The sequence below is a fragment of the Protobothrops mucrosquamatus genome, unplaced genomic scaffold (genome assembly GCF_001527695.2).
Source record: "Protobothrops mucrosquamatus isolate PMUCROS unplaced genomic scaffold, P.Mucros_1.0 scaffold_111, whole genome shotgun sequence".
NCBI lineage: Eukaryota > Metazoa > Chordata > Lepidosauria > Squamata > Viperidae > Protobothrops > Protobothrops mucrosquamatus.
Window position 1 is genome coordinate 162,813 of NW_015386187.1, and position 17,009 is coordinate 179,821.

Sequence of the window (17,009 nt, forward strand, 5' to 3'; positions counted from 1 at the left end):
AATATGCATGTTTAAGGTCTATAATACACTTTAATCAATGTAAATTGATTCCACACCGTCCTTTCTCCTTGCCTTGATCTGACTGAATAACGCATAATATCCTTTGTTGTAATACTTGTGACTGGTCCATAGGTGGCACTATGCTCCACCCTTCCAAAACCGCCACTACCCTGAAATCTCTCTCTAAATCCAGTTTAGAATGGGATTTTTTTTTTCTTTTGCTTCTTTTTTTAAAAGAAAAAAGAAAACATAGACTAAGACCTACAGGCAAGATTCTCAGAAATTTAATTCAGAGGACAAGTATCTCTTTAACATTTTCGGACACGTCTAGTTTGTTTAACTAGGCACTCTTCTTATATCACAAAGAGAAGAATAGACGAGCCATGGATAATGCAGGATATTTTATGGGAAACCATTCACTGGACAGATGGGGTTATATGGAAGAAACCTTCTTACCTTCTGTAGCCACATCTTTAATGCTGACTTTGTATATATGAGCCATGTAGCCCAAGATAGAAAAAATGGCAAAACCAGAGATAAAGCTGGTGACACAGTTGATTGTACTAGTCATCAGTGCATCCCTAGGAGAACCAAAAATTGAGAAGGGGGAGAGGAGAAGAGGACAATAAAGAAAAGGCATTTTCAATATTTTTAAAGAAAAAAAGCTGGATTCAGTGACATTTTGGTAGACCCAGAAGCAAAACTGAAATAGATGAATCTGCTACACATTTCTCTCCCTTTTTCCTCCTCACATTTATCTAGCATTTTAGGGACCAACCTGATCTTTACAACATCATATATGAATAGGATTTTAATTCTGGATTAGTTTGCCAAGCAATATTCAAAACACCAGGCTAAAGAAAAAGCAAGAATTGTGAGTGAAGCAAGGAACAAGTAAGATCTGGGATAAAATATTGTTTTTGTTTTAATTTATTTTATTTTGTTTCATTCCATTTACTTTGATTTCAGATTATCTTTGAATCCGAATTCAAAAACCAGATCCATTAAAAAAAAGTATCTTGGATTAACTAGGCTCACCATCAATTTGGAACGGAACTGATTAAACAACTAAAAACCAAATCTTTGCCCTTGTCTCGGAAGCAAACATTGTTTTCGAGGGTTAAAGAGAAATAAATATTTTAGAAAGAGAGCAAATTACTCTGTTTGGCAAGGAAAGAGAAACACTAGCAAAATGCCAGAAGACACACCGAATGATCACCAAACAAGTTAACACAATTGGGAAAACTGCCTTAAGGGAAGGTCATTCTTCCTTTCATTTAGATCTCGGGTGAGGTTGCCTTTTCATTTTGTGGGTGTGTTTTCAAATGTTGCATGGTAAATTTGCTCCGATTACAGGATAAAAGCAATTATGCCGGAAATGTTTCGTTTCTCTCTCCTTTCCCCCCCCCCCCCACCGGCGTGCATCCTAGTGATTGGCTACAATTAATGGCAATCTAATTCCAAAGGCAGATGGCTGTCATTTGGATAAGTGTGTGTGATTAGAGGTGTCACGACTATTGCATGATACACATCTAAAGAGACCCAACCAAATTCTAATGGAAAGCAAACGATCAGGATGCTAAAATAAAAACATGGATTCAGTTCTGCATAACAGGTGCAGGAGCTGGTTTCTGGTTTCATAAACCCAAGTTTGAATGAATAGGTGGCTTTCATGCCCACCCACCACCAATATCTAGCTTTTTCCCCCATTTTTTTTAATGTGATGGAAAATAAATGGCTTATGATCCCTCTCCTTAGGGAAATCTTTGGGGCTTGACGTTTTGGTGGAGCAGTGTTCTTCAAATCTCATAGTTATGAGGTGTGTGAAGGGAAATGTATCTAATCAACCAGATAACATATAACAGTATAACAGAGTCTTTCATCATTTCACCCCTTTGCTCTAACCATTGAATAGCCATTCAATGGTTAGAGCATCTCCATTCAAGATGTTATGGGTCATCATTTAATAACTGAAGACATAGAACACTTGGACTACTGTAACGCTCTCTACATGGGGCTCCCCTTGAGGAGCACTCGGAGGCTCCAGCTAGTCCAGAATGCGGCCGCGCGGGCGGTGATGGGAGTGACTCGTCGCTCCCATGTAACGCCGCTGCTGCGCGAGCTGCACTGGCTGCCTGTGGCCTTCCGGGTGCGCTTCAAGGTGTTGACTATCATCTTCAAAGCGCTCCATGGCATCGGACCTGGCTACCTCCGAGACCGCCTTCTGCCACAGATCACCTCTCACCGGCCGATACGCTCCCACAGAGCAGGTCTCCTCAGGGTGCCGTCAACCAGACAGTGCCGGTTGGCGACCCCCAGGGGGAGAGCCTTCTCTGTTGGAGCCCCCACCCTCTGGAACGAGCTGCCCCCAGAGATCCGGTTGATTCCGGATCTCCCCTCCTTCCGCCGCGCCCTCAAGACATGGTTGTTTCAGCAGGCAGGACTGGCCTAGGGACATTTTAAATTGGNAATATGCATGTTTAAGGTCTATAATACACTTTAATCAATGTAAATTGATTCCACACCGTCCTTTCTCCTTGCCTTGATCTGACTGAATAACGCATAATATCCTTTGTTGTAATACTTGTGACTGGTCCATAGGTGGCACTATGCTCCACCCTTCCAAAACCGCCACTACCCTGAAATCTCTCTCTAAATCCAGTTTAGAGTGGGATTTTTTTTTCTTTTGCTTCTTTTTTTAAAAGAAAAAAGAAAACCTAGACTAAGACCTACAGGCAAGATTCTCAGAAATTTAATTCAGAGGACAAGTATCTCTTTAACATTTTCGGACACGTCTAGTTTGTTTAACTAGGCACTCTTCTTATATCACAAAGAGAAGAATAGACGAGCCATGGATAATGCAGGACATTTTATGGGAAACCATTCGCTGGACAGATGGGGTTGCGTGGAAGAAACCATCTTACCTTCTGTAGCCACATCTTTAATGCTGACTTTGTATATATGAGCCATGTAGCCCAAGATAGAAAAAATGGCAAAACCAGAGATAAAGCTGGTGACACAGTTGATTGTACTAGTCATCAGTGCATCCCTAGGAGAACCAAAAATTGAGAAGGGGGAGAGGAGAAGAGGACAATAAAGAAAAGGCATTTTCAATATTTTTAAAGAAAAAAAGCTGGATTCAGTGACATTTTGGTAGACCCAGAAGCAAAACTGAAATAGATGAATCTGCTACACATTTCTCCCTTTTTCCTCCTCACATTTACCTAGCATTTTAGGGACCAACCTGATCTTTACAACATCATATATGAATAGGATTTTAATTCTGGATTAGTTTGCCAAGCAATATTCAAAACACCGGGCTAAAGAAAAAGCAAGAATCGTGAGTGAAGCGAGGAACAAGTAAGATCTGAGATAAAATATTGTTTTTGTTTTTATTTTATTTTATTTTTATTTTGTTTCACTCCATTTACTTTGATTTCAGATTATTTATGAATCCAAATTCAAAACCCAGATCCATTAAAAAAAAGTATCTTGGATTAACTAGACTCACCATCAATTTGGAACGGAACTGATTAAACAACTAAAGTCCAAATCTTTGCCCTTATCTCGGAAGCAAACATTGTTTTCCAGGGTTAAAGAGAAATAAATATTTCAGAAAGAGAGCAAATTACTCTGTTTGGCAAGGAAAGAGAAACACTAGCAAAATGCCAGAAGACACACCGAATGATCACCAAACAAGTTAACACAATTAAACTGCCATAAGGGAAGGTCATCCTTCCTTTCATTTAGATCTCGGGTGAGGTTGCCTTTTCATTTTGTGGGTGTGTTTTCAAATGTTGCATGGTAAATTTGCTCCGATTACAGGATAAAAGCAATTATGCCGGAAATGTTTCGTTTCTCTCTCCTTTCCCTCCCCCCCCCCCACCGGCGTGCATCCTAGTGATTGGCTACAATTAATGGCAATCTAATTCCAAAGGCAGATGGCTGTCATTTGGATAAGCGTGTGTGATTAGGGGTGTCACGACTATTGCATGATACACATCTAAAGAGACCCAACCAAATTCTAATGGAAAGCAAGCGATCAGGATGCTAAAATAAAAACATGGATTCGGTTCTGCATAACAGGTGCAGGAGCTGGTTTCTGGTTTCATAAACCCAAGTTTGAATGAATAGGTGGCTTTCATGCCCACCCACCACCAATATCTAGCTTTTCCCCCCATTTTTTTTAATGTGATGGAAAATAAATGGCTTATGATCCCTCTCCTTAGGGAAATCTTTGGGGCTTGACGTTTTGGTGGAGCAGTGTTCTTCAAATCTCATAGTTATGAGGTGTGTGAAGGGAAATGTATCTAATCAACCAGATAACATATAACAGTATAACAGAGTCTTTCATCATTTCACCCCTTTGCTCTAACCATTGAATAGCCATTCAATGGTTAGAGCATCTCCATTCAAGATGTTATGGGTCATCATTTAATAACTGAAGACATAGAACACAGGATAATAGGATTGGAGGTCTTCTAGTCCAGCCCCCTGCTGAAGCAGGAGACCCTACACCATTCCAGACAAATGGCTGTCCAGTCTCTTCTTAAAAACCTCCAGTGTTGGAGCCCCCGCAACGTCTGGAGGCAAGTCATTCCACTGATTAATTGTTCTCACTGTCAGGAACATTTTCCTTAGTTCTAGGTTGGGTTCTCTCCTTGATTAGTTTCCATCCGTGGTTTAGTATCCTTTCCATCCTCAAGTAGTCTACAGTCTTCCCATCTTCTTTTACTTCCATGAAATCCCAAGGCATGGCATTGTGAGAAAGGTCCCCCCATGAGGCTTCTTTAGATCAGAAATGGTGAGTGAGAATGACGATATTATCCATCAAATATTCCAGTATCTGAGGGGCTGCCACAAAGAAGAGGGGATCACATTATTCACCAAAGCCCCAGAGGGAAGGACGAGAAACAATGGTTGGAAATTGATCAAGGAGAGAAGCAACCTGGAATTAAGGAGAAACTTCCTGACAGTGAGGACAATTAACCAGTAGAACAGCTAGCCATCAGAAATCGTGGATGTCTCCATCACTGGAGGTTTTTAAGAAGAAGCTAGACTTGTCTGAGATGGTGTAGGTTCTCCTGCTCGAGTAGGGGGCTGGACTAGAAGACCTCCAAGGTCCCTTCCAGCTCCATTCTATTCTATCCATTCCCTCAAGTCCATTGGTGATTCTATGGGTCAGGCCTCTCCACTTCTTCCAATCTTGCACTCCTTCTTTGAGTTGTTCTACGCCCTGGCTGGTGTCAGCTTTGATGGTGTCCAGCTACTGTGTTCTTTGGCAGCCTGGTTTCCTTTTTGGTGCACTCGTATTTTTTAGGTGATGTCTCCTTGTATGAAAATAGCTTTTTTTAAATTAAAAAAAAACAATAGAAAGATTAAAGACCCGCCCAAAGTTAAACCAGCACAACAACTTACCTGTAACAATTGTTGTGGAATTCATTGTAGCTTGCAAAGGCAATTAAGACACCAAATCCAGCTCCTAAGGAGTAAAATATCTGGGTAGCAGCATCAATCCATACCTAGATAAAGAGAATTGTGAACGTATTTTTAAGGCGCTTGTTTGTTGTTGGGTTAAGAGGCGAGAAGAATGGACAAGAATACAGGTTTGTCCTGGACTTACAACCATTTGTTTAGCAACTGTTTGAGGTTACAATGGCACTGGAAAAAAGGGATGTGTGACTGGTCCTCATGATTACGACTATCGTAGCATTCCCACGGTCATGTGATCAAAATTCAGATGTTTGGCAACCGGCATATATTTATGATGTCTGCGGTATCCCAGGGTCATGTGATCTGCAACCTTCCCTGCCAACTTCCAACAAGCAAAGTCAATGGGGGGGAGGGAGAAGCTTAATGGCTTCTGTGTGATTCACTTAACAACCACAGTAATTGCTTAAGAACTGTGGCCAAAAAAAAGGTCAGAAAATCAGGCGTGAATCATTTAATCACCACCTTGCTTATCCTTGCTTATTCTGCTCCCAGCTGGGATCGTAAGTTGAGGACTGCCTGGTTCAGAAATCTCAGACACTACGGCGAAGAATGAATGAATGACTTTTGGCCATTTTCTCCCAGCTCAGCTAGGAGACCTCCACGGAACGTGCCTGAAGCTCTTGAAGCAGGACAGGCCACAAGTCTGTCAAAGGCATAAATAACCTCAACAAACATGAACATGAACATGAACATTCACAAAAGATTGGGTGAAAACTGGCTCAAAAACAGCAACTGTGAGGGGGACCTTGGAGTCCTAGTGGACAATCACTTGACCATGAGCCAGCCGTCTGCAGCAGCAGCCAAAAAAGCTAATACAATCCTGGGTTGCATAAACAGAGGCATAGAATCAAGATCACGTGAGGTATTAGTACCACTTTATAAAACCCTAGTGAGACCACACCTGGAATACTGCAGTCAATTTTGGTCACCATATCACAAAAAAAAGATGTTGAGAGTTTGGAAAAAGTTCAGAGAAGAACAACTAAGATGATCAAAGGCCTGGAGACTAAAACATACGAAGAACGGCTGCGGGAATTGGGTTTGGCTAGTCTAAAGAAAAGAAGAAATAGGGGAGACATGATAGCAGTATTCTGGTATTTGAGAGGTCACATTATTCACCAAAGCACCAGAGGGAAGGATGAGAAACAATGGTTGGAAACTGATCAAAGAGAGAAGCAACCTGGAATTAAGGAGAAACTTCCTGACAGTGAGGACAATTAACCAGTGGAACAGCCTGCCTCCAGAAATCATGGGCGCTCCGTCACTGGAGATCTTTAAGAAGAGATTAGACATTCATTTGTCGGAAATGGTATAGGTCCTCCTGCTTGAGCAGGGGGCTGGACTAGAAGACCTCCAAGGTCCCTTCCAGCTCTATTCTATTCTAAACCTTGGATTTATCCCTTCGTCTGGAGAAAGTCTAATTCTTCTATCACCAATACATCACTGTTCATCCATTCTCAGTGGGAAAAATATCACATTATTGTTTCATCTTTATCCTCTGCAGTCTGAACCTTTACATTAACCCCATGAAGAAATCTTCTCTGCTGATCATGTACACCAGAATGTTCCCCTCCTCAACTCTTTACTCTGTGCAAATGCTATTTATTGACTTCACCAGTGAGTCGTCCTCCCCAGGGTGACTATCCCAAACTATTTCTAGTTAACTAAATATTTTTACAAGAAGTGCCAGCCAGCCAGTCGGTCTCTCCTCTTAGCTCCAGTGTCGCCTTGCTACAAATATTGCTCTGGCACAGGGCTGGTGTGTGATGCTTGCTTGCACATAATAAATTATATATTTACAGCCAAGGGAAAAGAAAACAATTGGAGATCATCCATAGACACCCAGATGTTTGCAGGAAGCTCCTTCTGGAGAACAATGGCACAAAGCCACTTCCTGATTTGAGAAGCAACGGCTCTTCCTTCTTCTGAAGAAGACATTCAGTGTCAAACATCAGACTTCTGCTCCACTAATGTTCATTTCCTGCTGGAGATTCAGTGAAAATATAACCCCCTTCCACAGAATCCATTGTCAATTATTTAGTTCAGATACCTTCAAGCATACAATGTCCATTCCTAACCACACAACAAGAAGTGGGATGTGATGTCACAAGGCGAGCTCCCTCTTTCATACTTGGGTTACAACATTGCACACAAGAACCTAAAGACTAGGATTTCCATTGCAATATTGTGAAGTGTGTTTCATCATTTCACCCCTTTGCTCTAACCATTGAATAGGCTCCTGTCCATTCAAGATGTTATGGGGTCATCATTGAATAACTTCAAGCAACTGGGGACATAGAACATAGAATAATAGGGTTAGAGGTCTTCTAGTTCAACCTCCTACTCAAGCAGGAGACCCCATACCATTCCAGACAAGTGGCTGTCCAGTTTCTTCTTGGTAACCTCCAGTGATGGAGCACACAAAACTTCTTGAGACAAATCATTCCATCAATTAATTGTTCCTACTGTCAGGAAATTTCTCCTTAGTTCTAGGTTGACTCTCTTTTTGATAAGCTTCCACTCATTACTTCTTATCATCCCCTCAGGTGCTTTGGAGAATAGGTTGACCGCTTCTTCTTTGTGGTAGTTCCTCAAGTCCTGGAAGTCTTTTTCATTTTACCCTTAATCTTTCTCTTCATTAGACTAGACAATAAGGTTGCCTGAGAAATTATTATCCAAACTAGAATCGGAGAGGTTCATATTTTAATGCACACTGTCCTAGTTATTTCTGACATACTTTGCTGGGAAGTGAAACAAAGAAACATAAATAAGAAATCTTTAAACAAGCTGGATTTTCGATATTTTATTTGATTAGAATAAGTCAGTGATTGCAGTTACGAATCTCATGAGGAGACTAAAGGAGATTTCCTTTGAACATTTGTTCTCTTCATGAGAATCGTAACTACAATCATCTCTGGAATGGGAATTTAACAACTGAGAGAGCAGAAAGTTGGAGAGTAGAACACTTACTTGAGCTTCTCTCAATCGTCCAAAATCAATGTTGAGATAAGCCTTGATTCCCTCATAAGCACCCGGCAAAGTTAAACCATGGATTAGCAGCACAGACAGCACAACGTAAGGCAACGTAGCAGTTATCCATACAACCTGTAAGATCAACACATTAAAACAAAAGGATCCATCTGTCAACAGTAAATGTTGATTAAAAATGCAAGTCTCTATTAGGAACACAGAAAGCTGTTATCTCTTGAACCAGATTATTTGTTTTACCTTGTCTAATATGGTTGATATGGGAGTCTCCATGGCTTCCCAAACAAAATATCTTCCATAATTTATTCTGCATTACATCCAACATAACACATCATTCACACCCCTTGAATAGTATCTGGTATAGAGTTACCATATCTGGGATACCAAAGTCCCGATCTTCACTTCATACCTGTTAAGAACGGCCTACCACTATTGATGTCTGTGGAGATTCTCAACCATCTGGGTTATGATTGTCCAAAAAGTACTTTTCCCAAAAGGCAACTGGACTTTCTTGGTTTTTTTCTTTGAAAACATCTTGCTTCTCCTCCAAGATCCTTCTTCAACTCTAACTGAAGAACAGCTAACACTAAAGAAGCTTCTTGGATGAGAAGCGAAATGTTTTCGAAGATAAAAACCAAGAAAGCCCAGTTGCCTTTTGGGAAAAGCAACTTTGGGGCTACCACCGTTGCGTGTTCATCTGGACTTTGGCAGCCTTGATCTGATAATCCTAATTTATTAGGAAAATATCTATCACTGGTATCACTGCGTTATGATCATTCCATGCCACTCTAGCTATCCAAATGGAATCAAAAGAGTACATTAAAGTTTTAAATTTTAAAAAAAACATGGTCCTACCTTTCCAGAGGTCTTCACACCTTTCCACAAGCTAAAAAACAGGATTATGACTACCACCAAGAGGCACAGCACCAACTGCCACCGTGGCTGGCCGATTTCATGAATCCCACGGCTAATTTGCAGAACTCTCCGCCTAGCCAAAGAAGGGCAGAAGAAGAGGAAGAATTAGATCATCTAATATGACGGGGAATGTGGTTGCCTGTCCCTATTCTCCTGCGGAGGCACCACCTACTTTAACTGGGATGAGCAAAATCATTTCCAGAATCAGGGCTTCCCTTTTTGAGAGAAACAGAAAATAAAAGAGCAGGACGTGATATGTCTTCCTGTTGATTTGGGCACCAGTCCCAAAGTTTCCAAAGAGGAGGAAATTTCCCCAGAAATAATTCACTCTCCAAGGAGCTTAGGATGGTCGACACATTGATTTAGATGCCACCAAGATCACCGTGGGTGTTAAATCCAATGAACTGTGGGTTTTTTCCCCACTAAATGTCTATACCGGTACAATTTGTAAAGTTCTGAAGCACTAGAATACACCCAGGAGATTTGCTTAATGCAGAACTTTTAAGGCAACAGAAGCCAAAACTTCTACCACAGGGATTATCTTAAGGAAGGTAAGCGTGACCTATGTGGGAAACTGCCATTGAGAAATCTCAAAGGTGCTTTTCCAAAAGGCAACTGGACTTTCTTTGGTTTTTTTCGGTGGTGGGATTCAGCCGCTTCGCACCACTTCGGCAGAACTGGTAGCTCATTTTTTCTTGCCCAGGCCCAGAATGGACTTCCGGAAGCGGCATTGATGCAGAGAACCGGTTGTTCGCCTATTTGAACCCCACCACTGGTTTTTTTTCCTTGAAAACATTTTGCTTCCCATCCAAGAAGCTTCTTCTTCAGTTCTTCACTGAAGGAGAAGCTTCTTGGAGGAGAAGCAAAACATTTTCAAGGGGGGGGGAAAACCATATTTTTTTGATTGTTTTTTTTTCCCCTTGAAAACATTTCGCTTCTCATTCAAGAAGTTTGTTCAGTTTTTCTTCCTCACTGAAGAAGAATCTTGGATAGGAAGCAAAACATTTTCAAGGGGGGGGGGAAACCCCAAGAAAGTCCACTTGTCTTTTGGAAAGGTGCGTTTGGGATAACCATGACCTGGAATGATTGAGGACCTCCATAGGAATTTGCCATTGAGAAGATGCTATTCCTGGCCAGTGCACTGTGACTCCAGTCCTACACAGGGATCTTGAGCAGGGGACCTCTTGCCCCCCAATAATCTTGGTGGTGTGGCATTGCTTAAGAGGATCTCTTAAGGGTAGACAAAATCCTCCAGCATGTCTAGAGATGTAACAGGGTTCTTTCAAGAATGCATCAGAATGATGTTAGAGGCCTTGACAAACAAGACTTTGTTATTGGAGGTAGAAGGGCCGGTCTCTTATTGTCTCCCCATGGTGGGTTCTCTTTTTCTTTGTGCCCAATATTGAAAGCCTACTCTTTAGGAAGTGAAGCCTAAACAGGAAGCAGAATTTAAAAGAACATGACGTGCCTTCGTGGGTTGGACCGCCTTTGTTTTTCCTATCATGGTCTTTAGGATGGAGCCAGAAATAATAAACCTAGACACTCAGAGAAGGACAGAGGTCTACAGATCCCAGGCATCCACTTAGCAAGGTCAGACCTTGAGGTCAAAATATTCCCAAGGAGCATCTTCATCCTTCTGGATCCCTCCGAGAAGGCATGTGGCAAACTATGGAGCACCACTAGGTGGGTACGTTTGAAAGACAAACTGTATAGGTGCCTTCATTTTTATTCCCTGATATGTTATTTCTTCTCATTCTGTTATTTTTGGACAGCTCTCCCTCTCTCTCTCTCTCTCTCTCTCTCTCTTTGCAATCTCTCTTCCACTCTCAATGCTCTTTCTTCTAAATTTCGATTTCAGAAAGGGATCCGCAAAGCATGGCAAACAAACAAGGCATTGTCATAAAGAAAAAAATAAGCAAAAAGCTAAACTGGATAAAGCAAACAAGCCAGAAATGACGTAAGACCCAAGAAAGACATAAATGCATCGGTAGATATAAATACATTTGTTTTGAAGTTTCTCAGACAGTTTTCTCTCCCCCACCCCCCGTGAAAGAGTTGCTAGCTTGTTGAGTTGCCCTTTCTTACGGGGTATCCAGACTGACTTTATAGCTAGAGGTAATGAGAGATGTTACTTTGGGCGTTGCTTTGTGTTACACAACACTGACTTTCAAAATCCACCTGGGAACATTTCATTGTGATGCCTCCCCTTGGGGATTTAATGGAAGGGTGGGAAGTTACAAGGATTAGATAGAAGAGGTCCACAACTCTCTCCCACACTATTTCTGCAATTAAAGAGATAAACTTATGGCAACATTTCTCAATCTTGAAGTGTGGATTTAAACTCCCAGAATTCCCCAGCTAGCTACCAGGGATCTTATAGTCATTGTCCAGAAAAGAATGAACATCTTTTCAGGGTTTCCTGCCTGAGCGGGGGGTGGGTGGACTAGAAGACCTCCAAGGTCCCTTCCAACTTTATTATTATTATCTTCCTTCTAGAAAACGCAACTTCTGCCAATATACAGGTGGTCTTTGACTTACAACCACAACCGACCTCCAAATTTCTGTTGCTAAGCAAGACAGTTGTTAAATGAACTTTGCCCCATTTTACAACCTCTCTTGCCACAGTTGTTAAGTGAACACAGTTCGTAACACAGTTGTTAAGTGAATCTGGCTTCCCCGTTGATTTTGCTGGTCAGATCGCAAAAGGGGATCACGTGACCCCGGGACGCTGCAACCGTCTTAAGTACATGTCAGTTGCCAAGCATCTGAATTTTGATCACGTGACCACAGGGGAGGCTGCAAGGGTCGTAAGTGTGAAAAACGGTCATAAGTCCCTTTTTTCAGTGCTGTTGTAACCTGGAACGGTCACTAAATGAACTGTTGTAAGTTGAGAACTATCTGTACATCCAAAAAACTTTCTATATATTCCCTTGGCTCGGCTGACAAAAGAGGGGAGGAGAACTGGTGGCCTGGAGGTTAATACAACTGCCTAGTATGCAGGCTGCCCAGGTTCAAATCCCATAAAGGGTATGGCTAGCTGATGAGACCAAATGAACTCGAAATGGCCATCCTAGTCTCCCATTTAACTCTTTAACTCTTTGTCAACAAGAAAAGAAATTTGAACTTGTAATGTATCGCAGTAGCGACTTGAGTCTGCTTAACGCCCCTAGTTTGGGGGGCTGCAAGGCAAAAGTGATTATAACAGTAGAACTGCAGTAGAGTAGTCAAAATATCAAGGTGTATCAACCAAAAAGAAAGCAAAAAGACACACACACCTATATATATTACAAATGACACTAAAAACAGATGAATGATATATATATATGTATGTGTGTGTGTGTGTGTGTTTGTGTTTGTGTGTATGTGTGTGTGTGTGTGTGTGTGCTGAAATAGATCCAGGCATTACAGGAGACGCAATCCCTTGGAAGCCACAGACTTACTCGTAGAATTCAGCCGCCGGAGTATTCTTGAGCTTGGCGCTAATGTTGAAAAACACAGAGTTATTGACTTTAGGGTCTGTGCAGTTGGGGGTGTTCCAGTGATTATTACAATGGTTCCAAGGAAGCTCCCCCGTCGAGAAGGAGGCAAACAGGTAATAGAGAGACCAGGCAATAATAACGTTGTAGTAGAAACCAACATAGAGGGCTATGAGGATCACAGCGTAGCCCACACCTGAAGACAAAGAGAAAAAGAGATTGTGCATGAAGTCGGGCACTGAACTTCCTTGGGATCGTCTCCTTCATGAAGATTAGAAAGAAATGTCGTTGCTCTCTGGCACCAGGCACAAATCTGACACAAAGGCATGGTGGCTGGGTGTAAGGAACAGGATAGCTTCCCTTCTAACACTGATGATGTTCCCTAGTTGGGTTGTGAAACGTTTGCAAGGAAACCAACAAGCTCAGACAGCACCGAGGACCCCACAGTCCTTTCCTCCTCCTCCTCCTCCTCCTCCTCCTCCTCCTCCTCCCTGCAAAGCCCACTCCCTTCTAGCACTGATGATGTTACCTAGCTGGGTCGTGAAATATTTGCAAAAAACCACCAAGCTCAGACAGCACTAAGGACCCCACAGTCCTTTCCTCCTCCTCCTCCTCCTCCTCCTCCTCCTCCTCCTCCACAAACCCCTTCCCTCCTAGCACTGATGATGTTCTCTAGTTGGGTCATGAAACGTTTGCAAGAAAACCACCAAACTCAGAGAGCACCAAGGACCCCTCAGTTCAACCCTGAGCTACCAAGATTCTCTGCTATTGGTACATAAATAAATGCTCAGATCTCCCTGAACCCAATCATGGACTGATAGGTGAAACGTCCTCAGTATACCAGGTAGGCTGAAGACTTTGGATTTACCTTTAAACAATGGGCAGATTTTCCATACAGTAGCAGCCCCTTCTCTATTATATTGGCCTAAAGCAAGTTCCATATAAAACAAAGGCATTCCTGCGATGATGAGGAAAAGGCTGTAAGGGATGAGGAAGGCACCTGGAAAGACAAAAATGCATATAGATGAAAGGACCGCTGGCTTGCATTCTTACACATTAAGCTCTCTCTCTCTCTCTCTCTCTCTCTCTCTCTCTCTCTCTTTTCAGAGGAGGATTGCATTAAAGAATTTGGTTGGATTTTCTTTGTCTGGGTTGTTCTTAAACTTGTCTTAGATCACAAAGAAGCAGCTGTTGCAGAAACAGAGAAAGGAAGAGAATTTAGAGCATCATTGGGTTGTTTTTTTCTAGACCTGACCTCTTCATCAATCCTCCCCCCCCCCAAAAAAAGACAGACTTTGGTGGTCTTCTTTCACAGTGTTCTGCTGTTCCTCCAGGAGGAGGAGGAGGAGGAGGAGGAGGAGGAGGAGCAGCAGCAGCAGCAGCAGCAGGAGGAGGAGGAGGAGGAGGAAGAAGGAGAAGAAGAAAGAAGAAGAAGAAGAAGAAGAAGAAGAAGAAGAAGGAGGAGGAGGAGGAGGAGGAGGAGGAGGAGGAGAGATGGGATATAGAATTGGTAAATTAGAGAGAATGAGATGATAATTACTAGATGGATGGATGGATTGCTTTTTTTCCTCATAGAACGCCCAGAACGGAGTTCCGGCACCTTTTTTTTTAGAAGAGAAGGAGGAGGAGAAGGAGGAAGAGGAGGAGAGGAGGAGGAGGAGGAGAAGAAGAAGAAGAAGAAAGAAAGAAAGAAAGAAAGAAAGAAGAAAGAAAGAAAGAAAGAAAGAAAGAAAGAAAGAAAGAAAGAAAGAAAGAAAGAAAGAAAGAAAGAAAGAAAAAATCAGTCTAAGTAGCAAACTCAGCCAGAACCACTGTGATTCTTCAGATAGGTCTTATTGCCCATTAATTGTCATTCCCACCAGCCTATCAATGGAGACAGGCAAAACGCTCTACTCCAAAGATACTAGAGCCACAGGAAATACTAACTTCAGGGTGGGAGAATGAAGGATCTTTTGTGGCTGTAGGTCACATGTCCCAGGTTGGCATTCCCTGCAGATGGATTGAATATGACTGTCAGTGGAAAACCTGCCACTTTCCCCAGGTACCCTCTTAAGCTCCAGCACCAGAAACTCAAGACCTTACAAGCCAGTCCAAGATACTCCAGATTCAGCCCAGATTATCCTTGTTTCCCAGTTCTCTTCCTCAACCCAAGTACAAACTCAGTGTTGTCCTTTTCTGACTACGGTATTCAGTGATCTGTTTGCTAAGCTTTGTGCAGTCAGACAAAATTCAATTAAATGTGCAGTATTTCAAAAGCAGGTTATAGGATATGAACTTTGCTAATATCTCTCTCTCTCTCCCTCTCTCTCTCTCTCTCTCTCTCTCTCTCTGTGTGTGTGTGTGTGTGTTTAATTGTACAGCTGCACTGGAGGGATAGCTCCAGCACTGAACTGAGTGAAATTATCAGCAGCATCCCTGGGAAACCAAATGCATTCCCCCATCCGGATACAGCTAATTAAAATATCAAAGTGTAGCTACAGCTAATGGGAGATGTTCAAGTTCAAAGAAAATAAATCTGGGAAGGAAAAAGGAAGGAAGGAAGGAAGGAAGGAAGGAAGGAAGGAAGGAAGGAAGGAAGGAAGGAAGTCTGCAGGATGTCAAAAAAGCCAAAAAAAAAAAAAAAAGGAACAACCAGATGAAAACTCTAAGAAAGTATTGATGGCCATTGTGGCTTATTTATGTATTGAAAAATTTCTGTCTTTTAAAGTTCTTTCCTGATTTTTATTCAAAAGCAGCAGACTTTTCCACCCAAGCTTTAAAAAAATCAACTAAATCACATCTATATCTTCAGAGGCCCCAATAAGTTGGACTTGGTTGATCTCACAAAACTAAGCAGAGTCAGACCAGGTTAGTCTTTTGATGGGTGGCCACCAAGATATTCCACTTTTGTTTCCCAGGTTTGGAAAGTATCAAGTAAAGGAAGTTCTGGTCACCATAATACAAACAACGATATTGAGGCCCTAGAAAGAGTGCAGAGAAGAGCAACAAAGATGATCAGGGGTGTACAGGATGAATTGTACGATGAACAGCTAAGGAAACTAGGTATGTTTAGGCTTAGAGGAGACCCGATAGCATCTTCCAATACTTGAAGGGCTGTCACAGGGAAGAGGGAGTTGATTTGTTCTCTAAAGCATCCGAGGGCAGGACGAGAAATAATGGGTGGAAGCTTGAAAGAGGGACATCCAGTCTGCAACTAAGGATAAATTTCTGACAGTGAGAACAATTAGCCAGTGGAACAGCTTGTTTGGAGAAGTTGTGGGTGCTCCATCACTGGAGGTTTTCAAAAACAGACTGGCCAACCATTTGTCCAGGATGGTATAAGAACTCCTACCTTGGATAGGGGATTGGACTAGTCCAGGGCTTTTCAACCAGTGGTACGGGTACCACCTGTGGTACAGTGGTAAAGTGGTAGTGGGGGAGGGGAATGAGCTGAACTGGTGGCAGCACCGCACAAGCCTGAGCGAGAGACGGCTGGAGCTGCAGGGCTGTCAGGGCTCAGCGGAAGCGCCAGGATCAGTGCCAGGCTCCAGCTGGAGCTCAGCGCTGATCCTGGCACTTCTGCTGAGCCCAGAAGAAGCGCCAATCAGCTGGAATGTTGCAGCATCTCCAGGGTCTTGTGATTTACATTCAGATGCGTGGCAACTGATTCATATTTATGACGGTCACAGTGTCCCAGGCTCATGTGAAGTGACCAAAACCTGCTGCAACCATCCAGCAGACGGGGGGAATAAAAAACAAACACCCCCCCACCCCACCCCTACAGCCAATCCTCAACAGAAATGCTCGAACAATGAAAACCTCGGACAGAAGGAAGAACGCGGCCGGGCAGGCAGGCAGGCAGGTGTCTTGCTCGGCTGTGGCTTGGGGGGCACTTTTTTCAGCGCCATTTTAACTTCGAACAGTCACTAAGCGAACTGTTGTAAGTCGAGGACTACCTGTACTTTATCACTTTTTTCCTTTTTTTTTTTTTTTGGGTCATCAAGTTTTTGACACCTTGCTAGGTGACTGGTGGGACTCAGATGTTGCCATATCCTAAAAGTGGTACAATGGGTGAAAAGGTTGAAAAGCCCTGGGCTAGAAAATATCCATGGTCCCTTCCAGCCCTGTGATTCTATATCTCGTATGTCTAAGGTGCGA

At 42.5% G+C, this 17,009-nt stretch overlaps 1 protein-coding gene across 1 annotated transcript in view; it reads right to left on the reverse strand.

Moving 5' to 3' along the window:
• Positions 1-17,009, reverse strand: part of LOC107287657 (sodium-dependent noradrenaline transporter-like) — a 43,979-nt gene that overhangs the window by 12,026 nt on the left and 14,944 nt on the right. The window contains exons 4-9 of the mRNA XM_015816188.2: positions 13,741-13,872; positions 12,837-13,068; positions 9,337-9,469; positions 8,464-8,598; positions 5,419-5,522; positions 2,925-3,049 (exon numbers count right to left, since the gene is read on the reverse strand). Of these exons, the coding sequence (XP_015671674.2) occupies positions 2,925-3,049; positions 5,419-5,522; positions 8,464-8,598; positions 9,337-9,469; positions 12,837-13,068; positions 13,741-13,872 (861 nt within the window). The remainder of the gene's footprint in view (positions 1-2,924; positions 3,050-5,418; positions 5,523-8,463; positions 8,599-9,336; positions 9,470-12,836; positions 13,069-13,740; positions 13,873-17,009) is intronic.